Source organism: Stylophora pistillata, chromosome 5 (assembly GCF_964205215.1).
Source record: "Stylophora pistillata chromosome 5, jaStyPist1.2, whole genome shotgun sequence".
NCBI classification, from domain to species: Eukaryota; Metazoa; Cnidaria; class Anthozoa; order Scleractinia; family Pocilloporidae; genus Stylophora; species Stylophora pistillata.
Window position 1 is genome coordinate 14,648,044 of NC_142523.1, and position 25,382 is coordinate 14,673,425.

The 25,382-nt window shown below is 39.2% G+C and overlaps 4 protein-coding genes across 4 annotated transcripts; 1 reads left to right on the top strand and 3 right to left on the bottom strand.

Annotated features, from left to right (window-relative positions):
• The first annotated feature begins 18 nt into the window (after positions 1 to 18).
• On the top strand, positions 19 to 18,689 carry LOC111339816 (uncharacterized). The gene is made up of 17 exons (XM_022946535.2): positions 19 to 315; positions 732 to 838; positions 1,479 to 1,563; positions 2,980 to 3,033; positions 4,548 to 4,657; positions 4,859 to 4,915; positions 5,471 to 5,523; positions 6,545 to 6,627; positions 12,026 to 12,057; positions 13,230 to 13,360; positions 13,594 to 13,676; positions 14,762 to 14,821; positions 15,427 to 15,511; positions 15,619 to 15,677; positions 16,260 to 16,327; positions 16,782 to 16,818; positions 16,915 to 18,689. The coding sequence occupies exons 1-17, from the start codon at positions 82 to 84 to the stop codon at positions 16,987 to 16,989; spliced, it is 1,413 nt and encodes a 470-aa protein (XP_022802270.2). The 5' UTR covers positions 19 to 81; the 3' UTR covers positions 16,990 to 18,689.
• On the bottom strand, positions 8,037 to 10,374 carry LOC111339817 (uncharacterized). Its single transcript, XM_022946536.2, has one exon. It carries the CDS (start codon positions 9,776 to 9,778, stop codon positions 8,822 to 8,824), a length of 957 nt encoding a protein of 318 aa, XP_022802271.2. The 5' UTR covers positions 9,779 to 10,374; the 3' UTR covers positions 8,037 to 8,821.
• Positions 18,690 to 19,546: 857 nt separating the features above from the next.
• LOC111339814 (D(1)-like dopamine receptor) lies at positions 19,547 to 21,066 on the bottom strand. Its single transcript, XM_022946534.2, has one exon. It carries the CDS (start codon positions 20,562 to 20,564, stop codon positions 19,599 to 19,601), a length of 966 nt encoding a protein of 321 aa, XP_022802269.1. The 5' UTR covers positions 20,565 to 21,066; the 3' UTR covers positions 19,547 to 19,598.
• Positions 21,067 to 21,632: 566 nt separating this feature from the next.
• Positions 21,633 to 24,867, bottom strand: LOC111339824 (beta-lactamase-like protein 1). Its single transcript, XM_022946547.2, has one exon. The coding sequence runs from the start codon at positions 24,765 to 24,767 to the stop codon at positions 23,040 to 23,042; it is 1,728 nt and encodes a 575-aa protein (XP_022802282.2). The 5' UTR covers positions 24,768 to 24,867; the 3' UTR covers positions 21,633 to 23,039.
• Positions 24,868 to 25,382: the final 515 nt, after the last annotated feature.

The window sequence follows — 25,382 nt, forward strand, 5'->3', positions numbered from 1 at the left end:
CGATTACTTTAATCAGCGGTTTCTAAACTCAGTTCAAGGCACTCTCGTCCAGAGGCTAAGATGGAGTAGCCGTGGAATACTATGAAAATAAGCTACTCTCCTACCCATACGAGCCTTATGGTCGGACACAGACGACAAAAATACTTTTTATGTGTTGGCCTAACAGTCGTAGTCTTAGTTGTATTATATTATTTCTATTCCGGGTCGAGTGGAAGATTTGGAAATCTTAGTGTGCTTTCAGGGAATGCCGGAACAAATCTCCCAGCAGGAGTTTCTTTCCTTACAACGTACGACAATTCTGTGAAATTCGACCATGTGAGTATTACTTTTATTAAGAACTTTTATTTTTGAGTAACAAATGGATACAAGGATCCTGCATTTCACAGTTTAGGTATTAAAAGCTGTGTGCTTTTCGATCACACACTATTGTTTTTAGTGCTGTTTTGAACGACAAGGTACAATGATGTTTTCCTTTTGTTTTGAGTTAACTGTGGTGTTAAATTATGATAAGAATTCTCTAGTAACTGAATTGTAAACTAGCTGTTTCGGCTCACGAGAGAGAGAGTAAGGCTAGTAGGATTTTACTCACAAGTTTTTGTTATTTATTCGGTTCGTTTCATCGAACGTGAAATCTCAATTTGTTCGAATGGCGCTCAAACTCTGAACCACATGTAATCGTAACTCGGCAACAGCTACACTTTTTCTTGTTCTGATATTGTTCTTAATGACAGGAATGGCTCAAGAAGAACTGTCTACAGTCGTTTAGCCAAACTGAAGAAATAGGAAACATTGGAAAACTTGTGGATGCCTGGAAAAATGCCCCTCGTAGAGATTGCAGGTACTTCGTTTAAGCATTTTACTCTCAAGCTATTGACCACTTTCATAAATGGCTGCTGGATTAACATTCTTTTGTTTAAATTTAAATTTAAATTAGCCTTTCTGGCCTCGCTTGAGATAATGTGGTCTTTTGAATTTTGTACTGGAGAACGAGGCCAGAAAGGCTAATTTAAATTTAAACAAATGAATATTAATCCGGCAGCCATTTTTTACTCTGATTTTTGGTCTGTACTAAATGATGGAGCAGGGATGGCGCCGTGGTCAGAGTACTTGCCTCCCACCTCTGTGGCCTAGGTTCGATTCCTTTGTAATGTGCTTTTTTCCCCCAAATTATTAAAACTCTCTGATAAAGGACTCATGAGTTTGTCGTTTTTTCTTCTAAGCAGTAAACATGTACTCCAGTTTCTGGTGTACCTCAGTTCTCATTGTTTTAAAACACTGACAGTTACCTCTCACTCGTGCAACCCTACTCTTATAACAAAAAAGATTTCCTTTCCAGTTGCATTTAGAAAAAAAAAAAAAAGAGCCATACCCAGACTTTAAATTGATCACATAAATCTCTTCCTTTTCTACCACAATAGAATTGATTCCAAGATATTTTTTGTGTGCTGGCTGATTCATGTCCTTTTGTTATTTCATAGGGAATTATACAAGACATTTAGTGATATTTATCTGGTGCAGGATAGAAGTGCACCATTAGTAATACCTGATACTTTTGCTCCCAAGGTATGGTATTATCTCAAAGGTAATTTCTACCTCAGGTCACAAATTCCATTCCTTTGATAGAATTACACACTGTATCACTTTAATAATAAATTAAACTGATATATATGTATTATTAACCAAATGCGAGGTCAATATGGCTGGATATTGGCAGAGTTTGATTTTTTGCATTTTTATGGACTGAGACGAAGTAGATGTCCATAAAAATACAAAAAAAGAGCAAGGCTAATATCAAGTCATATTGACCGAACAAGTTTGGTTAATTAATAAAGGATTTATTATACATCGCAAAAAGATTTTGCTTTACTAAGAATTGAGAATGACTTGTTTATTTCGAAAGCTGGGAAAGAAAGCCAGCCGTGTTTGTAGCACAACAAACTCATTTTGACCATCCTCTGCCACTTTTTGCATTTCCATTGCCAAAATTGTCCAAGAATTAGAAACATAGTTCTTATAAATATTCTATTTTTTTTCATATGTGGGATCAATGTGGGCAATCCCGAGTGGGTAAAATGGGCCCATCTTGCCCACTTGGGTAGCCAATTAGAACACAGGATTTGCTTATCTTGCCCATGGGCACTGTGAGCGATGTAATAATTCTAAATATTGTAAATAATAAAAAAATAAGTTTTTGTTGTCCTGATTAATAGGAACAATATGGAGAAAACCATCCTGTTTTTGAAATTTCTGCACAATTATAATACTTTGTTTGAATATGTGTGTATGTAATATGTGTGGGTTGTGTGAGTGACTGTGATGAAGTAAATTTAGTGTACCCATCTTATAATTTGTATAATTATTTATCTAGATGCATACTGGCACTGAGTTTTGTTAACCGTGTGGTTATTTTGGGTGCCAGTAGCCCTGGCACATTTAGAATTGGGTAATGATTTGATTTAGCATCCAGGATGCTTTTTGACTTAAAACCCTGTCCCTTCCAAGATCTCAGTGGTAATTCACCTTTATGTTAATGTGTGCCATGCAATTATTCTTGTTAGAAATTAGAGTTTTGACTCCAGATCTGATGGTTTGGGTTTGAGCCCTGGCAGGGGACATCATGTTGTGCTCTTGAGCAAGACACTTTACTCACACGGTTTCTGTCCTCACACAGGTGTTTAAATAGGTACTGGCAAAGTTAATGCTGGGGGTAACCTCATGATGGACTAGCATTCCATCCAGGGGGGAGTAGAAATACTCCTAGTAACTTCATGCTACAGAGACTGGAGTTAAGTACCAGCCTGATGGGCCACTTGGCTGATGAACTGATTTTTTTACCTTGCTAGAAAAGGGGAGCTTATTGGAATAGGGGCACTAAATTGAGTCATTACGGTAGTATAACATTGATATTTACTGTTGTATTACATGTAATATGTTATGGGGTAAGTAAAGATTATTGTTATTGTTGGGTTTTTTTTGTAGGTTTTAAAGTGGCTTGGGGGAAAACAGGAATTGTTAAAGGAAGCAGCTTTGCAGGTATGAAGTGAAAAGATATATTTTCATCTACGTGTAATATTTAAGAGTGAAATTATTGGAAGATCTGTGATTTCAAATGAATACCAACGTACATTTTAAATTGGTGACTGCATCATAGGCAATCAGTGAATGACTCTTACTAGCAACTTGACCAGTATCACCATCTTATTGAGTAGCTTACATCTCAGGGCTCGACACTTACTTTTCAACTTACTAGCCAAGTGGCTAGACTGTGACATCTTAGATGTTATGACAATTTCAGTTTGTTTACTATCCAAACTGGCTAGTGGAAATCAATTATCACCAGCCAATACTGAATTTCAACTAGTCTGTGGCTAATGGGCTACTGTTAGTGTCGAGCCCTGCAACTGTGATCCCTTTACAACCCAGCATCAGACATCAGTATGCATACTGTTCTCTGTACATTTCTAGATCGGGTGCTCAAAGGGAGAAATTGTGTCACAATCAAGGGCTTCTTTCGTTGGTGATCATTTCTGTCATGTTGATGACCTTTATGTGTGATTCAGGGGTGATATTGCAAGGAGAAATTAGACGCTAGTCATTCCTTAGGGTCGCAGGGTCAATAATTGTGTGAGGTTACCAAAAGTTCAAACAAAGATCTCTGAATCTGAAGGTCAGGTGACCACACATTTAAATTTCTCTTGTCATTGTAAAAGACCTGCAGTACCCCTGGTAAGTCCGTGTTACTCTTGTAATAAGGGACACAAAAACTTGTATTTTGCTGAGCCTGACATTTTTTGCTTTTGATGAGAGCTTGTTCAGTCTATTGTGTTTTTCTGTCCAAATCAACTTATGAAACAACTAGCTATAGATGTCATGAAAAACCCAGCTCAGCCAAATGTGATATTATGTAATTTGTGATAATGCTTATTAGCATAAATTAAATTTTGCCACCGCTTATCAGAGGACTGGAGACGGGTGTGAAGTGCGTGGAGAGTTATGAGACCCTAAATTATGAGGTCACTAGTAGGGCAAGGCATTCTGCTGTCAGTCTTTGCCATGTTAAGTTGTGAAATTTCGTTTTCATTCAAAGGTATTTTTAACCTCATTTTATCTTTTTTTCCTGAAATATTGCATGTTCACATTAGGTTTTACTTAGAGGTTTACTTGCGTACTCCCTTAAGTAACTGTGTTGAACATGTCATTCATAGGGTAACCCAAAAACCCCAAGAGTGGCACCACCTGCTGGGTTTTAGGGGTTTTCGTGTCCAGCTTTGGTACATTTATTTTCCTTCAATCCTAATAGACGGTTGCAAACCTATCAACTTGGTTTTAAATAAACGTTATGGTGCCTTGGCTGGCCAAAGCTCCCAGATATGAACACTTTGTGCACCTAGTTGAGTAATGGAGGCAAAATTTTCAACATTTGTGTAGTGAGACTATTTTGCTATTTATACTCTTGCCATCAGATCTTGAATTTGTTTACTAGTGGCTAATTACTTACTTAAACCTTACATAAGTGTACTCAAAATATTTGGCTATTTGTTTTTCAGCCCATTACATCAGTAGAAAACTTATATTCTCAAGAATCCACTGTGTTTAATCCTCTTCGTGCGAAACGGCCAGGTGCAGGAGGAGGAGCTACCGAGGAAACCAAGAAATTGTAAGTAAATTTAAGGGTGTCGACATGGTGACTTATTTTCCTTTACTTACTTCTTCATTATTCTTGATGTTCAAGGTAAAGTGTTTTACATGTTTGCCAGTGCAGCCCAGAAATTTCTTTTGATAAATGAAATGTTACCCTCCTGATATGAAAGATATTGAGCTGATAAAGGCAATTCATTACGTTTTAGTATCTTTTCAGTCTTGCAGAGTTGATTCAGTCCAGTGCTAAAGAATGTGACTTCTGCAATTATAAAATGTGAGCACTTTTGTAACTTTTAGAAATTAAACAAAATTACATGTTTTTTGGAGAGAATATTTTTGCAGATTTATTCACTAGCTTTGTGGTCTTTAATTACAATCATTATGAAAAATTTTCTGATAATAGTGAAAAATACTTTGTATTATAGGTTGTTCGTCTCATTTCAGATTATTCGGGAGTAGATTTTTATTTTTACCTATTATTCCCCTGGTCTCAGAGATAAGATTCAAGCTAAGAAATGGTCCTCACAGATAGACTGAAATGTTAGCAATTGAGGGGATTTAATCCTGTGCCTCCAGGTGGACACTGCTAATATCTGGGAGGCATGGTTTTCAAACTTTGTCAAACCCTAAATGTTTTCAGGCTTCTTCTCTGCAATTTCTAGAATTGCAGTCCACCTAGTGGGGATCATTTCTTTGCTTTATTATCATCCCCAGGTAAAAAGAAGATATTTCATCACGTTAGAGATTTAAAAAGATGTTATCATGTGAGTAGTAACTCCGGATCCAATTATATGGCTTAAAGTTTCTTTCTCTGAATTTTTTTTTCCAGTAACACTGCAAAGGATCCTTTTGAAAGTGTTGAGTCCAAATATTCACTCTCAGGTACATGAATGATATATTTATTATAAAGGGAAACAAAATGATAAGTTTCTTAAAATTATATCGTAAAATAGGTTGTGGTTATTCAACATGGAAGATAAAACGATGTTTCGACTTCATACTGCTAGTCTTCAGGAGATGAGTTCGACTAAGTACGCGTCACCCGTATGTTGTTGTGCTCCGCTGTGATTGGATGGAGTTTCACGGCCGTGGTCGGTGCATCTTTTGGATCAGGTTCCCTCTGTGGTCCGCTGCTTCACAGCTCTCTTGCTGTCTCCTTCAAAATAAGAAGACTAGCAGTATGCAGTCGAAACGTCGCGATTCACATCCCAAGGGACCACATCGCGAGACAAACGATTACTTTTCTCTTTTAAATGTTTAAAAATTAATACTATACATTTACATTACACCCAGAAATTCTACTTGTGGTTATCATATAGCGGTTAAGTATGGTTGTAGACCACCATAGATTAAAGAGGTTTATTTATTTTGGGTAAACGATCGACTGGCGTGGAGGAACACGTGAGTTGCAGCCGCGCATGACAACAGTCAATTTGCGCGTGTGTTTCTTGCCTTTTGGGCACAGGAAAGGTGATAATGAAACACAGTGGTCAAACGTCGAGCATGCGCAAGTGGATCAATTTTGGCCGCCCGCGAGCCATTTTGCCGCGCAAAATTTTACAGGAAAACTCAAGAAGCAAGCGCTCTCATGAATAAGAAATTGAGAGTGTAGTGGGGTGCTGGAAAATTAAAGACATTTCGAACACAAAGATTAATTGCAGTGTAATTGTAGGTAAACTGTTCATTTACCAATTTTGTTTTGAGCTTTGTCAAGAAAGGTTTTTACGTTTTTAAATGCCGTGACCTACATGTCTTGTTTTGCATCTGATTGGTGCAAAGGATGGCGCGGAAAGTTCAAACCAATCACAGAGCGGAGCGAAGTGGAACCAAAGCAATCCCATTTACTTTCTGCTCTGAAGTCGGCTCGGCTCTTTAAATTATGTACTTTCTTCGCCTTTTACAGTGTCCAACACATTTAAAGTAGAGAAGTTTCACAGTCTTATCATTTGGAGACGGCATGATCCACTTAAAGTAAATGAAGAAGAAGTAAGTTGGAAGAAATGAAACTTTCCTTTTCCCTTTTATTTTTTCGTGTTTTAGATTGCCTTTTACAACTCCGGCTGCATTTCCAATTCACGATCTTTTGCGATCCTGTACCACAGAACGTCTTTTTACGCCTTTTCCCCTAGATTTGATTTGATAATTTGTATCTTCTCCTTACATTATCAGCTTACTACCCAGAAAATACGTGAATAGTAAAGAAACAAATTTATCTATAGGTGATTTAATTATATCAGCAAAGTTGAAATGGTAAATTGGCCACCGTTACGATTATAAAAGCTGACGTTTCGAGCGTTAGCCCTTCGTCGGAGCGAATAGAGGAATTGTGGGTTGTGTGTGCTTTTAAAGGCAGAAAAAGGAGCTACGTGATTGGTGGGAACATGGCAACGAGAAAAACACGAATAAACTAGTGGAATGAAAAGCGTTCGTTGATACCTGTGGGATTTAGACTGCCGGTTTGAAAGTTGAGCTTTTGTTCAAGAGTTTTACGGCTTTCCGTGCTACCTAAGTGTAAGGAAAGACCGCAGATTGCCATATGTTGCTTATCTATAGGTGGTTTGTAACCAATCTCTAGAGACACAGGTAACAATAGTGAAAAGAACAGATGCTGTGGACGAACAAATGGAGCTAATAAGACATCTATTGTTTACGTCCACCAACATGGCGGCAATGACGTAACGTGCAAACCACCTATTAGAGGGATTTGTCATGATAGAGCCTCCCGGTGAGCTCAATTGGTCAGAGCGCCGGACTGTTGTGCGGGAGGTCGAGGGTTCGAGCCCCGGCCGGACCAACATTCAAGGTCTTAAAATAACTGAGGAGAATGTGCTACCTCTCTATGGTATTAAGAAATGGATAGACATTCTAGTCTTCTCGGATAAGGACGTATAAACCGTAGGTCCCGCCTCCTGTATCTATTAATTTGATTAGGCAGGGGACGTTAAAGAGCCCACTCACGAGATTACTGTGATGTGGTCTGACCTGTTTACTGGGAATAACAAATAAGTTTCCTTCGATTAAATGAAAACTTCAAATGCAGTCCGGCCAAAGTCTCCCGAAAAGTGTTGTGATGCGCATTTGATCATATCCAGATGTTAATTTGCGCAATATAACTACTAAATTTTTATTCTATTATTACTTATTCTCCCGGCTAAATTACAAGGACTTAGCTGGCAGCCAAGAAGGGAAAAATTCATATTAGATCATGCGTGTTTTTTTTTTTTCGCCGCTTGGGAGCTAAGAGACCTGTGTCTTTCTAAAAATCATCGACGCTATCAAAGCTTGACTGACTAATATCATAATTGTCTTTATAACTTGGCCGCTAAAAAAAACCCCAGTGACTCTAAATTCCTTTAAGAAATTCTCGCGAGACGCAAATGACACGGCGTCTAATTACTTAAATTCTGATGAGTGAATTTTTTTATTCAGTAAGGCACAGATATATAATTACATACTCCTAAAAGAGAAGTTTGATGAAAAAGAAAAGAGAAGAAAATAGAATTAAATAAGATTCTCCCGAACGATTTTAATGGGAATCACTCGTATCGGCGAAATTCATTAACAGGTGTTTTGTACTAATGGGTTGTAGCATATTCCTCCAGTCAGGACAGGTCTGTGCAAAGTCAAAATTATATTTCTCGGCTGATTGAAATAACTTGTGGTCGAAAGAAACTTGTCCCATTAACACCAGCAAGACATTTACAGGGCTGGACACTTACTGTAGCCCACTAGCCACAGACTAGTAGAAATTCAGTTTTGGCTTGTGGTTTTCGATTTCCGCTGGCTAGTTTGGCTAGTAAATAAACTGAAATAGTCATAGCATCTAAGATGTCACTAGCCACTTGGCTAGTAAGTTGAAAAGTTAATGTCGAACCCGGATTTGAGTAAAAGTTAAGACAGTTAAGTAAAACCGGGTTTAACTGAATGAAAATCAGAAACAGATCTGAAAATCTGAATTTTCTAGAGGATTCGAGTGGTCACCAACTTGCATTTTCAATGTGTTAAATTCAAATTCGACAATCCACGGTTTAAGCAGCTTCTATACAGAAAAAAAAATGACTATCTTTAAGAGAATAGCTTTTAAACACGTTTGAGCTTTAATGTGAATAAGATTTAAAACAGATTTGCAAGCAAAGGATTTTGATGCAAATTTCCCGTGCATTGAGTGCTTTTCATTTCATCACTTCCTTCTGCTCAACGCCGCTCTCAAAGCTTTTCGATATTTCGGCAGTCGCCAAGCGAACAAAAACGGGTCCAGGAAAAACTTCAAATAAAGAGTATTGTCCGCGATAACGCGAACCACAAAAAGGGTTTGGCTGTTTTTCGTGTCCTCATCAGCGTACAAATATATATACCACAATATTGCGGTTGGCTGCGAGCATAGCAATAGTACCACAATGAGAAGGAAATTTAGTCGCACAAAGTTCCTCTCGATCATTGGTTTTGATTTTCGTCTCTGTTTTCGAGGGTGAAGTTCTAGTGTTGTGGACATGCTTACTGAGTTTGTGGTGTGTAGGGTAGCGGATCTTGCCGTCATTTGTTTGCGGAATGCTCTTTGAAGTAAAGCGTAAGTTAAGATGGTAAATAACAGTGACAATGTGGAGTGGATGTATAAGTCGATTTTTTCAACCAACTCTTTAGGGACTCCAACGGTTTGAGACATCTCAAAGAGGGTGGAATAAACCCAGATACATGCCACGCAAAGTAACGTCTTTCGAACGCTGATGAAAGGCTTGTACTTGAGCGGAAACGCAATGGCTACATACTGCGCGAAAGTGAACGCCATAACTATCAAAAACGACGAATTAGTGGTAATAGCAGCAATGATACCAGCAATGTTAAATATCTTTTCACAGCGTTCCACCCCGGAATGTTGATGGTGGTGCATGAAGTAACAGCTTGTTACCATAGGCTCTGGAACAAGACCTGTTGCCAGATCCGTGATGGCGAGACCCACGAGAAAGCACGCGGTCGGCGTGCGGAACGTTTTGAACGGATCTTTGTAAATTGCTATTAAAAGTAATACGTTTGCGAGGACCGTTAACGGACATATCACTGCTAAAAACGAACCAGACACTAAGAAAACTGCACCCAGGTTTGGTTGATCAACATCAGTGATATTAAACGTTGAATTCATGATTTTGTTCGTGTTTATTAGATCGTCTTCAACCTCGTCTTGGTATTTCTGGTCACCTTCGTCTTAGGACTTTTGCTTTAGGCCACACTTTGTTTCTTCAGTCAGTCTTTACAGGTCTAGACGATTTCGTTTCAGTCATTTGATTTTTGATTCATCTGGCGGTTCGACGTGTAGTCTTGTTCATGACGCGTCTTTCCCCCTCTGCATGCAGTAGTCGTCAAAACATGTTGCTAACAAAGGTAACCAATGTTCCTTTAGATCAAATCCGTCGACCTTAGCGCTGGATTATAATTGAACAATGCGTATTTTAGCCTTAAGATGTGTGCCTTTTTGAGAAAAAGAAAGTGAATTAAATGCTCTTAGAAACTGTATCCCAGTGCGATGAAATATAAATTTGACAAACCGTTTCCTAGATACTTTAATCAACCTCTGAAGCGTTCCATCGTTTTTTTGTTTCACATTTCAACTCTGGTCACGGTGTACTTGTCAATCTTGCGAAAACATTTGATGACCCGTCAATTTTCTGTCTTCGATACCTCTCGCTCTCGATAGTTTGCTCACGTTGAGGGTTTTTTTTTTTCTTTTCTTTTCTTTTCTTTTTTTTTTGGATTGTTTTCGTCGGTGTTAACTCGAAAAATTCTGTGGTTTTAAAGGGGTGCACCTGTTATATGTTTACATTACACACAAAGCAAGGTTCTTCTGTTTGACTTGTGCTGTTTTAAAAGTGATTTTCAAATGTTCAACCCAACTATGGACAAAATAAGTAGTTTTTGGGCTTGTGTCACTTTTGAAGTCTTTGTATTTCATTTCGATCTCAGTTTCGTGGTAGCGCAGATTAACATCTTTAACCCCGGTTCGTTCCCGCCGAGTTTAATTGATACTCTGTTCACAAAGTGTTTCCCTCCTCGTGCAGTATGATTGACCGGAAGAAAATTTCATTATGTTGAGCTGTTAAAAAATTTCTATTTCAAGTGATCCGACTAATTCGCATTCAGTTATGCGTTGGGAATTGATAAACCGAAGATAACCATAAGAGAGAGTTTTATTTTGTAAAAATAATAGAAAGACTTTTTTTAATTTAATTTTTCTCTATCGACCGAATTGCTTAAAGTTTTGTCCTCAATTTTTGTGGTTTTCAAAATTAACTTTGAAACCATTCTCGCAAACGTCTAACGCGTTAGAGTAATATCTTTAGATTTTGACTTTGATGCACAGATAAACTTTTTTTTCCCTAAATTAGCAAAACAGGAATTTTTTTCCCGGGCCTATTACTGTTTTAAAAAATAATAATAAGTGGGGTTCAGTGGGCGTTCTACAAAATTGATGTGGGGATTAATTATGAGGTGAAAATTGTTTGAAATAAAGCGTTTGTGTCGCACGATTGTGTAAATGTTGCACACCTAATGGGAGAGAACGTCTTTGTTCATGTTTCAAAAGTCGCACAGATACTCTCGCTTTTTTTCGAATGAATTTCAACAATGATCACACCTAGCAACTTGTGTTGCTTCGATAAAATGTCCGACTGTTGGTTTCTTTGTATTTCGTCCTTACGTAGAGTACGGCCGTTTGATCACAAGATTCGTTTCCGTCAAAACCATAATTTTTTGGTGTGTCCGATTAGAATCAAAATGCAATAAGTTTTGTTTGTTTATACTTGCGGAGAGAACTTTTTATTATTTTACTGTCAGAAGATGACTTTGAGAACACGATATTAAATGTTCAGAAATTAATCTTCGACGAAATTATTTGAGACAGTAAAGGTTGATGTCAAACTGTTCAAATAAGATATACTGCAGTGTTTGTTTATTAAAAATTGAAACAGAAGTAAAACTTTTGGCAAGTATTTCGGACAATTAATCCGTATAGCATCTGAGTAATCGCGCTTAAAAGAAATTGTTAGGAATAAAGATTTCGATTTCCCATAGCATATTGAATTGTTTTCTTCTAAATTTCAGTGGTATTATCCAGACCAGCTTTTAATCTGCAATACAAATACGAAGCTCAATTTCTTCAGAAAGACTGTGGAATACTGTTTTTTTTTCCTCAATATTGGTAAAAAATAATAAACATGTTATTTCCGCCTGGAAATAATATGACTTACAAAATTCATTCTGTTTTTCGACTCGCTATTTTTTAAAGAAAAACATTACTCAGGAGTACTCTCGAAATGCTGATTTTCCTACATCTCAATAAATCAGAAGTGTTATTTATATCTCCGCTGATGATTGATTTTTTTTTCTCTTACAGCTTCTTGATAGTATGGAAACTGCGCAGAAGTGGTGAGCATATTAATTCCATTTTCATTTCGACAGTTTTTTTTTTTCGTTCTCCAATGCGAATATTGTTTCGGAATCCTAAAACCCTTTTCAGCTTAAAACCAGTTTTGTATTTTCCAAACTGTTCTCCATACATTGTCTAAAGTGCTGACGAGGATAATTTATTCAACGATTTAGAGTTTCTCTGCTGGGTGATCGTTTCCAATATTCTCATAACCTTAAAGTTTGATTCAACAGTGATACGGTAAGGAGAAAAGAGATATCAATCTTTCCTAGGGTGAATATTGGCACCAGTTTCATGAGTGGCGTTATAATTTTGGACCTAAACCCTTACCACGAACTAGTGCTATTTGGAGTGTTTTCTTTTTTCTATCCAACCTTAGATGTTACGTTTAGCTAGCCTGCAAGTTAGCTCTGTTCTGTCGCACTCTGTTATAATCGTCTCACTTTGTAACACCAGTCACACTCTGTATTCAAACTGTCGCACTTTGTAACACCTGTCTCATTTTGCAATAACTCTCATCGCACTTTGAGATAAAAAAGTTGTCACACTTTATAATAGACTTGGTATAGGAGTGGAATGGAAAGTACACCCGATGATAGCTGTCATTCTTGTCGATAATATTGATGGTGACAATACTGAGGATGAAAGCGATGTTTGCAGTAATGAGCACTACTTAAACAGTGGTAAAAAAATAACTCCTAAAAACTAAAAAAAAAAACAACTAAAACAACAACAACAACAACACCAGCTGCGATGTTCCGGCCTCAAGATTCTCCTCGGAAGTGCATTTATCAACTCCATCCAACCTCGTTTCCAGGGTCTCTCATCTTCCCGCCCCCTGGAGCGAGAGAAGAGAGACAATATCAAGACGATGAAGAACTCCAATTCCAGCTTCCTGCGAGGACTACAAACGTTTCCCCCAAGAAAACCGCACTTTTACGTAGAACTCGACTACATAAACTGCCATTATTAAGGACTCACTCTATCATGAAAACTATCTTGCGGTCTCGAGATCGTCCGCAAAGATAGAGTTGATTGCTACACTTTCTCAGGAAGATCCTGTAGCCGGAACCCCGCAGCTGTTGTCTTCGGTGCAACAGATAGTTTTCCCCCCTAACATCATTCAGGATTACAGAATTCAGAAAACTTGTATGCGTTGAATTTCTTTCAGGTTTCTCCGAGCCCACCAAAACGACGAGGAATACACAATCCCTCACATTTACTGGGATATTTTGCCGAGAGCAAGCGCCAGTCAAGTCCATCCTCACTTCCATGTGACTTTGGCACGTGACCATTACTACGGTGAGGATTATGACCACTTACTTCCTCCTCCCCTCCCCCCTCCCCTCCTACCCCCCCTCTCCTCCTCCCCTCCTACCCCCCTCTCCTCCTCCCCTCTCATAGGTAATGAGAATACACATTAATCAGGTGGAAATGTCATCTGCTGTTTTAAATTCTCTGTACCACTTAACAAGCAAATGACTAGGAACCAGAAGGGAGAATTGCTCATTGGATCATTTGTGAATGTTCTTTAGCCAGGTGGGCCCATTTCCACATGGCCGCCATGAAATACGCTGCGGATCATAATGGAGAAAACTATTTCTCAGCTTTGAATAGAGTAAGTAGGAATCTTTGTTGGGAATATTGATAATTTATTTTCAGTATATACCATACTAGTTGATGATGCTGTCTGCGTGCGGTGATTGGTTAGTTCGGAAGTGGATAGCAAGTACTTTTCACCTCCGAGCAGCCGACGAGACAGAATCGCGCGTCTAGAGTTTGATATCTGACCATGTTTCGGTATATTGAAAAAATAAACTAATTTCGGGGGTAACTGTGTGATATAAACTTGAAATTTATCAATCTCAGTGTCAGTGAAAGTGATGGATAATTAACTAGGTGCGTCGTGGCTCGGTAAATATCCACCACTATTCACCTCCACTTCGGTGAATAATTTTGAAATGTTATATTCGAACATTCCTTTAACCCTTTACACCCTAACAGCTGCATTTTTTTTCTCCGCATTGTTCTCTCTACATTTCCAGAGAGAGTATCAAGAAGAATATGTGTTACAATCGAGAGCTTCTTCATTAGCGATTACTGTATACCTTTATCTTTGCGACTCTGGTGTTTGATTCAGGGGTGATATTGTTAAGAGAATTGAATGCTGGTCACTCTCTAGGGGCAAGGGTTTAACAGGGTAGCTTCGCCTTTAACAATGAAGAATGCGCGAAGGGAAACTCCTCCACATGTTCAAGCTTTTCATGGCATAATCTGATTGTCTACGGGGGAATTTGATATGTTACCTGGACCACCCCCTCCCCTTCCCCCTCCCCTTTCTCTTCCCCTTTCTTCTCCCCTTCCCCCTCTTTTTCTCCCCCCTTCCCTTCCTCCTCTTTTTCTCCCCCCTCCCCTTCCTCCTCTTTTTCTCCCCCCTCCCCTTCCCCCTCTTTTTCTCCCCCCTCCCCTTCCCCCTCTATCCACAATCCTTTCTATCAGTAGCGCTTCATTAACACTCCTGCTGGGTGGAGAGACGCAATGTAAAGACAATGTAGTGTTTTATTAAAGAACGCAAAAGAGAGTCCAGTAGGCTTAGTGTTATTTACGTTATCACGTCTACTAGAGCACTAAATGTTTCTGGAAAAATTTTTAAATAAACGATACTACATTTTTAAGGAGATTTTTTTTCCCGTGGTCTTGCAGATCCACAGCGCGTTGGGTCTTTCAGTGCAGCACGGCAACGCCAGTGTTCTAGCATACGTGGTAAGTTTTTTCTTTGTTGTCTTTAACCTTGCTTGTCTCTTGAAGCATTACTTAGCAGGGACACTTCGTTACCTTAGTCGCCCAGACACTTTTTTGTTAGGGTCCTTTTTAGCGCACCCAGCCATTCCTCTCTTCTGTTAAGCTGATATTAAGCTTGGGAACCTGGCCAAATCTCCAGTCCTCCGTATTATTTTAGAGGTAACCCTTTCATTGTTGTTTCCTTCGAAGCTCAGCTCTTCCACAAATACGCGGTACCTTAATGCTGCATTCTTTCCGTCCTTCGGAAAGAGAGGAACAGAACTGCTCAGAAAATATAAACGGAGCACTTACTTGAAAGCCGTGACTGAGAAATTTCTTAAAGAAGCTAAAGAATGTCGCGATGGTGTTGGCACTATTAAAGTTACAATGGAACTCTCTTTTGTGACACCTTGATTTAGGGACACAAAGTCAGGTCCCAACAGGAAAAACACCCTCTATAATTAAATGGACACCGTCATTTAGGGGACGCTTTTGCGAGTCTCGAGGAAGAACCCCGATCGGATATTCATTATGTCCTTTATAGTCAACCTTACATTCACAGATTTGCCTTTTTTTTTCTTTCTCAGACTCCTGCCGCGTCCTACGAAATTTACTTGTTCAGCAAGACGCCTTGTAAAGATCTCTTCCAACTTCTCTACTACTCTATTGCCGGTAAGTTAGTGTTTTCTTTAGCGCAGGAATGTCTCATAATCTTGTAATGACGAGAACGAAGGACAAAGGAATGTTATTTTTTAATTTTTTGTTTTTCTTATTTGCAGCTCTAAGGGATGACATGGAATTGTACGCCATGAGTGCAGGAATGGTATTCCCAAAATTGGTAAGAGTCAGAAACACACAACAAAGTTAGAACTCGTGGCCGAACGGACGGTCAGACAGACAGAGATAGACAAACTCACGGACAGATAGACAGACTGACCGAATGACAGACAGTCATAGGGAGAAACAGACAGCCAGGTGGAGAGACACAGAGAGAGAGCGACAGATAATCAGATGAAAGGATATTTTGGCTTTATCAACTGAATTGATAATGTAAATTAGCCACCGTCAAGAGTTTCAAAGTTGACGTTTCGAGCGTTAGCCGTTCGTCAGAGCGAAAACGCTCGAAACGTCAGCTTTGAAACTCTGTATGGTGGCTAATTTACGTCATCGACCCAGTTGATAAAACCAAACTTACCTTGTTACCCCACCGACCCAGCACCAGTTTCTTGAGGAACTTACCCCCCCCCCCCCCCATTTATTCAGATAGACAGACAGAGAGCGAGAGATGGAAACACACGGACGGAAAAGGAGACCGACAAAAGAAAGAAGGACCTACGGATGATGAAAAAAAAGACACATCTCCTATATTCTTTTTTTTTTTTTTTTTTTTTTTCATTATTTTTTTCCACTTCTTTTTCAGGGGCCTTTAGCTGACGAAAGTGATTTACCCACAATCATAAGACTCGTGTACCGTGGGCCTGCGGAAGCGTAAGTGCAACAGTTGATATCCGTTGTTATCTTTTAGCTTGTTCCTTTGTCAATGATAACATCCTAATTTAGCAACAATTTGGAGTTTTAAGGGACGTATATGCTTCAGAGACCAAGAGACCAAGAGACCAAGAGACCAGTAATATTTTTTAATGCCATTTTAGAGAATATAGAAATATTTTAGAGCCCAAGCTTCCAAAAAATTGTCCTCAAAAAATGTGCGTAAAATTCTCCAGACAACGGACAGCGCCATTTTGAACCATGCTGAGCATCCCAGTCACTCTTCTCTGATCCATTACGTTCTATTTTTTCATTTCCTAACGATCTCCTTTAAAAATTAGCGGAAGTGGTCCCTTGTGCACAGTACATCTTAAAGTCTTGAAGGCCGAAAGGCCCATAACTGCCGGTGGGAGATTGGGGATGGTTGACTAACTTTTTGTTTATAATTTCGAAGGAGACGAGCGGATATCGATTCCCTCATGTTATTCGGGGTAAGTTGATGGGTTTTTTTTTTTTTTTTTAGCTTAATTTGTCTTTCTCTCTCCATTTTGCAGGCTTCCTTAACATTCTGTTCTTTTCCTTTCCAGACTGTAAACGTCAATGTCGATCCTTACGTGGTGATTAGAAGCATCAAACAATCTATAGCCAAGCGAAGTGCATAACCCGAGTAGAAAAGTTCTGCGATAGCAGATCACGGAAGCCATGATTTGACACCCTTCTGTTCCGTAATTTACGAAAATTACCTAGCTATGAAATATGGGTACTAAATCTAATTTTCCCGGATGCAAGTCAAGGATATTTTGCTTGTTTTGTCACAAGGAGTTTTTTAGGGGTTCTCTTGGGCGGGAGGGGTGGGACATTATGGCGGGGCTTACTTGAGGGAGGGGGGGTAGGGGGGGCCCACATATGGGTATTGATGGGCGGGATCAAAAAAGAGATGTTCATCAAGCTTGTTACGAAGTTGCTTTTCTTTACCGCGAGAAATAACCTCACAGCAGAGCAAAATAAGATGGTAGTTCAATTTCTTATGGGTTAGACTTAACCATTTTTACTAGTCAGTGAAAACAATCAACTGATTTATAACATAGTATTTAATTTCATTTTTGAATTTATTGCACGTCATAGATTTAAGAGTTTATTATTCGAGGAAAATTATTATTTTGCCATGATTAGCATGAATAAGTTGTAAATGTGTTTGAGCGTTGCATGCAAGTTGACATATTTGTGAACTCTAATTATCGTCGATAACTTTTGAAAAAAGTGAATCGACATGACAACATTGCTGACTCTAGATCACACGTATAAATTGTTATCGAGAGATTCAATCATCAGTCAATGGAGCACTTTCATAAATGGCTGCCAGATTAATATTCTTTTGTTTAAATTTAAATTAGCCTTTCTGGCCTCGTTCTCCAGTACAAAATTCAAAAGAATACATTATCTCAAGCGAGGCCAGAAAGGCTAATTTAAATTTAAACAAAAGAATATTAATCTGGCAGCCATTTATGAGAGTGGTCAATAGAGCAATGGATAAATCGGTCTATCAGTTGCTCAATTAATTTAGTGGCTTCACTCTCGGATGCGTTTCTTATCTTTACGCTTTTTTTGTATTTTTAATTTTTAAGTTTGCAATTCACCATTTACCCAGACGACGGGTCAACGCTCGAAGCTACAACTTTAAACACTCTTAACAGTGCAAAGGGTATAATAATAATAATAATAATAATAATAATAATAATAATAATATTAATAATAATAATTTAATATTTATATTGCGCAAATTAACATGTGGATATGATCAAATGCGCATCACAACACTTTTCGGGGGACTTTAGACTGCATCAGCAGTTTACAAACAATCGAAGGAAACGTATTTGAAGATGCCCCCTTCCCCCAATTCCCAGTAAAGAACCCACATCACAGTAATCTCGTGAGTGGGTTCTTTAACGTCACCTGCCTAACCAAATTAACTAATTAATAGATGCATATTGTATATTGTATATCATTCGGTTGATAAGACCTTCCCCCCCCCTCCCCTTTACCCTTCCCCACGCAGTACCACAGTTCTTTAGAAAATCACCCCCTTTTCATCTTGCATCTCTTTCATCGACCCGAGTTTGTTTGCTAACTGTATATGGGTCCATGAAGTTCACAGGAGATTTCATTTGCGGTGCTAACCTTAAAAGGGTACAGGAATAGTTTTCTTATTACTGATGTGAATATTTACCTTTTCATCCCCAACATCTCGTTAGTGATTATTCTCCTTCCTGTCTACTATACACTGCTCATATCGTTAGTCCCGATAATTTGCTATTGGATCAGCCAATGGTCCCCAAATTGTTATATTTTTGTATTCTCGTCACTTGTCTGCTTGATATTGTATTGTTATTGAAAGGAGAAATTCTGTCTTGGTCACTCTTGGGAGTTGAAGGGTCAAACATGGACAAGTATGAAAGATGATGTCATTCAGTGAATAACCCATTTCCAAATTACCCTTGGCCTCTTTTTCAGAACGAAGCTTGGTGCTCAACCATTCTTGTGAAAATGAGCTTAATTTGCATGTGAATGAAAACTTATAATCACAGGAAAGGATGAGCACCAGGACTTGTTTTGAAAATGAGGCCAAGGGTAATTCGGAAATGGGCTACTGCACTGGTATACTCGGAGACAAAGAACTCCCAAGTTCTCTCAATAAGAGTCGAACCTATGACCTTCCCATTAGTTTTTCGGATTCTCTACCACTGAGCTATAGGAAACTCGTGGCAGACTAGGTCGTTTAACCAGGTCCATGGTCACGAACGTCCCGCATACTGCTTGGGTAGGAATGTTCACGAATGCGGTGCTTTTGCGCAATGATGATGTAAATGAAAATAGTAGATGTTAAGTCTCGCGATTTAAATGAAAGACGATGATCTGTCAACAAGACGAACAAGTTTGTTACAAAACCTCTTTCACTTGTTAGTACTTAGTCGCAGACGGCACAAGTTTAAAACGAATTTTTTTTCTCCAGCATATGGTTACAAGAATTCATAACCTCCTGGTGCTTAAGGACCGGCGAATGAAGCATCGAGAACTGAAAACTTTCTTTGCTCTGTAGATTCTTCGGACTCGTACGTTTGCGGAGGCTCGACCTGCAAGATTCTTATGTCATTGACTCAAAAAAGTCTTTATCTCTTAACGTGGAAGAGAGAGGGAGGTCACGGGCACCCTAGCCCCCCCCCCCCCCCCCCCTTAGTGACGCACCTGTAAGGAGTGAGGTGTTCAATTATAATCAAGTGTTTGATGAAGGAATCGCGGTCACTTTGTGTCTTAAAGAACAAAGCGGTGAATTCGTTTCTTTTCTCTCACAAAATTGCAGCAGCATTCGAATGCATTGCCTTAGGTCGCTATTTCGCCAGCAATATATCAGCGGATTAAGAGCGGAGTTACAGAACACGAAGCAATCAGTGACTGGGAAAACGTAATAATGAAATATTTTGTCATCGAAGAACTTGACAGCTACCAGAGACATCAGCAGCGGAGAGTAACATGTTAATACAGCTCCCACGATGTAAGCAGTTGTCTTTGTTATTTTGCTCTCTCTTGCGGTTGTTGAAGATTGTGCCGTCAACGTGCTGCTTATTTGGAAATGATGACGACGAGCCAGCCTAAAGATGCGAATGTACACAAAAATGATAAAAGTGACGTAAGTGACAATAAAAGAAATGGCTGCTGTGTAATACTGCGCTGTACTGAGACCGAAAAATCGTGAGATCACAAAGATGGTCCACGATGCAACGAAGACCCCTGTGAAGATCACAAGTCGAGGAACTGTGATGATTTGTTTGTACTTGAAGGTGTAAAACAGGGCGATGTATCGTTCACACGCGATGACAAAGAGAATAATAAAAGATGTCCCTATCGAAAGATGCCATAATACTCTGTAACTAAGCATCACCCAGCAGATGTAGCGTTCTTTTAGCTCTAAAAATCGCCTAAGGGTGTACAGTGGTTGAACGGCGAAGGCAACAAAGAAATCGCTCATAGATAGAAGCAAGAGAAGAGTGTTAGATGCCCTTACGCGCAATTCACGATGTTTCAGTATCGCTGTGCAGACGAGGCCGTTGGCAGCCAACGCGACTGGAAATAGCATTCCATTCCAGACAGACGCTACAACTGACACGGTTGTCAAAGAATCCGTTTTTTCTATCTTGTGGTATATCAGGAACGAACATTGTATTGAAGTATCATTTGCCATGAAGCTGGTTTTCTTTCGATCGATTTTTCCCTCTTTCGAGAGCAGACTTCCAACGTATCCGTCGTCACATTGAAGGATTTTCTCGTGGTTGAGTCAGGGTAGTTTACTATGAATTTTTTCCTTATCTATTCTTGTGTTCTCACAAATCGTTTTCCTTCGTACGCAGTTTGAAGACGAACTGATCGCCGCAATTAAGGTTTTTCTCGTGGTCTCTTTGTCGAGTCAGCTTTGTTTGCAAACTAACCGGTCGCCACAATCAAGGCTTAAGTCGTGGTTGAGTCAGCTTTGTTTAGGAAAAAAATTTCTTTTTCTCAGACTTCTCATCGTAAGAACTTGCCCACTAGTTAATTGATGTAGCTGTTTCTTTTTTCTTTAGAAGTCATCAGGGCGGCCTCTTTAGCTTATTCGTTTCTTGAAAACCGTGAAAAGATGAACCGGCACTTCTAGCCTTGCTCTATTACCTGATGAAAGTTGTTACGATCGGGTTTTTCATCGCGTTTCCGTTATGAATGACTCGCTTCAACTCAGATCAAGAAATCTTTTGTCATTTGCTTCCTCAGTTGCAGGGCTCAAGTGAGAGAACAATTAACCCTTGGAGGTAACGGAGGAAGCTGTGAGTCAAATACGCCTTCAAGCTTTTATCTTTTTGAGAGCTTCCTGAGAAAAAGGAAATAAATTATGTTTGCACCCGTTTTCCGCATTTATTGCCGTTGCGAGATCAATATGTATGAATGATAATTCTTTCAATATGTATGAATGATAATTCTTTCAAGGTGCATACATCGTTTTCAAAGACCTAATTCTTAAAAATGATATTTAATGTACAGTCGGTCAAAACACAAGGGGTCTCAACAGCAGGTCTATTTAGACTGAATTATTGAGTTTCCATTGTTTTCCGGCTAAAAGACATTCGATCAATATTGAGATGCAAGGTAATAAATGCTCTGCGGTAATTACAAAATGTTTCCTTGGGATCTAAATTGAATTGAATGAAGGTGTTGATGCAATATGTCTATTCACAAAATATTACCGCATGAAAGAAGGGTAATGGATGGATCCGAGGCCACATAACATTAAATCTTAATTTTATTCCCAAAAAATTTAATTTACCACGTAGCGTTTGCATTACCATATGGTTTTAAAACAAGGAAAAATGTGATTAATTTTAAATACTTCTGTTTACATTGGTGGCAAGTGTAGTTAAAAGATGTTCAGTTCCCTAAAACATGATAAGGGACGATTGTTTGTTCCGTTCGATTAAAATTGGTGTAGCGCGTGGCTTTGAAGGGTATTGCGGTATATTTAATGTAGAAACGAATTTTTATGAAACCATTTTTACCGAAAGAAAAAGTTTATTTCTCAAGGACCCCTCACGGATTTCTCTACACTGCGAAAAGAAAGGGAAAAGCGACTTTAATTTTTTTAGGAAGTCATTTGCGTAGAATTTTGAAGCTGCCATCGTCTTCTTAGTCAAACGCAAATAAACCGGGTAAAATTTCATTTCAAAACGTTTAGCATTAGTTCCAGAAGAAAGTAAATTCAATTTATCCGTCTGGATTTTTAAATGGCAGCTCTTTTGTGTAAGTGAGAGAGTGTTTGCGTTACTAAATTGCTAAAGATACAAATAAAGACTCGCGCTTAGCCTGACTGTTAGGTACTTTTCGAGTAACGTTCAGGAAAAACATGGTCGCGTTACGTTTGGGATACACACTGTCGCGTTACGTTCTGGATACACACTGTTGCGTTACGTTCGGGATACACACTGTCGCGTTAAACCGCAGCACACATATATGATTTTTATCATAGCCCTCCTACGCAACAACTAAACTGTCAATTTTGCGCTGCATAGATTAGACTAGTTAGATCATGCAAATTATATTGTGTACAAGCAATGGTAAAGTTTATTCTCATTAAATCCCCTGATGAGTGGGCGACCACGAAACAGGCTTGTAGGGATGAACTTGTAGTTTACTTGTCTTTTTCCTCCCACTATATATACGTCGCTCTACTTCTATGTATTGAGCACTGTTCTACGAAAATCAAGTCACACTTTATGATTTTTATATATTCAAAATGCACTGAGTATAAACAATTGAATTCAGCCTTATCAATAAGAGGCGTTATGCCGGTACAAACTGAGCTCCGTTATATAGTGATATCATTATTTCATCGATTTTTAGAGTTTGGTCAAGCTAGGAAAAGCTCCTTCCTTTGTTTCACTTTGTCGATCTCGTTCCTCAGACCAGAAAGCTTATTCTCCTAACTGTACTGAGAGTTATGTTTTCTGTCTAAAAAAATACCGCAGTTGATCAGTTGATAATTCTATAAATTCTCTTTTCCTGTTTGTTCGTCAATCTTTGAAAGCTGTAGGAAGACTTAATTGTGTATCATTGCCAGTAATTAAGTTGAGGAGCTAATCTAGATGACAAGCGTAAGTATAAATAGTCGAGATAAAAAGAGTGAAGGGTTCATAGTCTATATGGCACTCTTAAAGTCGTGGAACAAATCAAATTCCTGCCTCTTTTCATCGACTGGATCTTCACCGCTTTCCTTCAGGCGCTTGGCAAGAATCCCCCATTGCGGAATTTGGAAACCCTGTGACAGCTTCTCTTTATCGAGGGGCTCATAATATAGATCTGCCAATGTTCCTATACGCTCCCCAAAACAAGAATTCCCTGGGATACGTAATTTAGCTTGGAAAACCAGGTTTTCCCCTACATACCTGATTTCCAGGGTCGACTTTGTCGTAAGGGAAAGAACACTGGAGAGCAAAAAATTTTGGTAGCTGGTAATGGTAATGTTATAGGTGTCAGTGGTACCAAATATTGGATTAACTTGCTTCACGCGAAATTTTCCAATGAAAGGCTCCGGAGCAATAGGAAAGTGGGATTTACGCTGCAGTTCAAAAAGAGTTTCGTTGAGTCTCGGAACAAGGAGCTTGTAAAGCAGCGCAGAGCCTTGAGACCCGGTTGGCTGAATGTAATACGTGGTGCTTATCAGAATATTTGCTCCAAGAGCCATTTCGGGAATAACTATGAGCAACGCACTGTAAGTATCAATGTTGCCAGCTTTAGTGCGGATCAAGAAATGTTCTCTGAAGAACATTTCAAAAGGAGATCCCCACACCGTCACTCCGTCCGGAGTAATGTCTTTGGGAGTCATCATCTCTCGAAGAGTGGCAGGTTTGAACAGTTTCTGTTTATCTGGTTGAGCAAGCATCATTCCTAACTTGGCAAGATCCTCAATAGTGGAGTACATATTCCCTGCTGGTGCTAACCATCCGATTTCCATAAACTTCATTCGCTGTCCATTGGGTAAATAAGGCAACGCCATGTTTTTCTCTACCTCCTCTGTGATTTGAAAGCCAGTATTTGCCATTCCGAGGGGTTTCAAAATGTTATCTTTCGTCCAGTTCTCGAATGTGTCGTTCAGTAAGTTCTCAGTAAGTAGCCTACCGAGCAATGCGTAACCAAGGTTACTATATGAAGGCTCCGTCCAAGGAGGAAGAACTAACGTGCGGTTTCTCAGCAAGGTAAGCTGCTCACGCGAGCTTGTATTTGTGCACTGATATAGGCAGGGAGCCTCGCGTGGTAATCCCGACATTTGACTCGCGATCTCGCGTAGTGTAATGTTGTCGCCGGTAAAAGGGTTGTTAATAGAGAAATTAGGAGCGTACTTACTCAATGGGTCGTCAATTGAAGAAATTTTTCCTTCTTCGTAGAGTTTGTACACTAAGAGGACAGCAAATATCTTGGTGACGCTTCCAATCCGATAAACAGTAGTGTCATTTGGTTTCGATGTCGGCTGTTTATACACCTTGCTTCCATAATGGCCGCTCCAAAGAATCTCATCTCGGTAAAATACATTCATAGAAATGGCTGGTAGCGACGAACTCTCGTCAATTGCAGCACTAAGGGCTGAATTAAGCTTCTCAAAGACTTCTGTGATTTGCTTTGGGGTCTCCTTCGGCAGAGGAAACAATGTAGGTAGCTGGGGGCACGCCAGCGTAAAATCGGTGCCCGCATTTTGTTTCTCACTAGCCTTCTCCGTCTTGTGTGTTAATACGTACCAAACAAAAACTGCTGCAATAGTTATGGCGATTAGACTTGAAAGTAAAGTTAACACTTTCCAGAGTTTGAGGCCTCTGAAAGGTCGTTTCTCCCCTGAGAACGTAGTATAGGGATTATCCGTTTCCTCCGCCATGTCACTTTCGGCGTGATTGAATGTTAATGTCAGTCACAAAGGCAAGCACTTATAACTCGTCTAGTATTAAGTGTGGAATATTAGACCGTCACGCGATACAAAACGTCTACATGACACAGATTTCTTATATTAGTTGATAGAAAGTAGTGGGAATTTGAGGTGAGATAGCAGTGATAAACATGGTACACCGATGCATCTTGGCATTTGCTAAGCTAGGCAACACACATGTTTACTAAATACACCAGGTTTAGAGGGAATTGTCACGTAAACGAGCCAAATTCAATTTCTACAGTCATTGTTTTATTGCGTAGCTATTTTGCATTTAAGTTTGTAAGAAAGATTCGTAAGGAAAATCTCTCATGTGTCAATTTGCTTCTTAAAAAGCTTCTTATGCTGTTTCGAAAAAAAATTAACCCTGAGACTGGGTAATTAGCCCGTTATGAGGGGTTATTTTCGAACAAGAGCCGGATCGTCAGGAAAGACGAGAAATTAATCAACACCTTAGCGCGTGGGACGTGATTTTATGTTAATTCTGGTTGAAGATCCATATGTCGCCAGTAAGCGTAATCCCTACAAAAAAACTTGCTGGATATTTCCTTCCTTAAAGCAATTTTC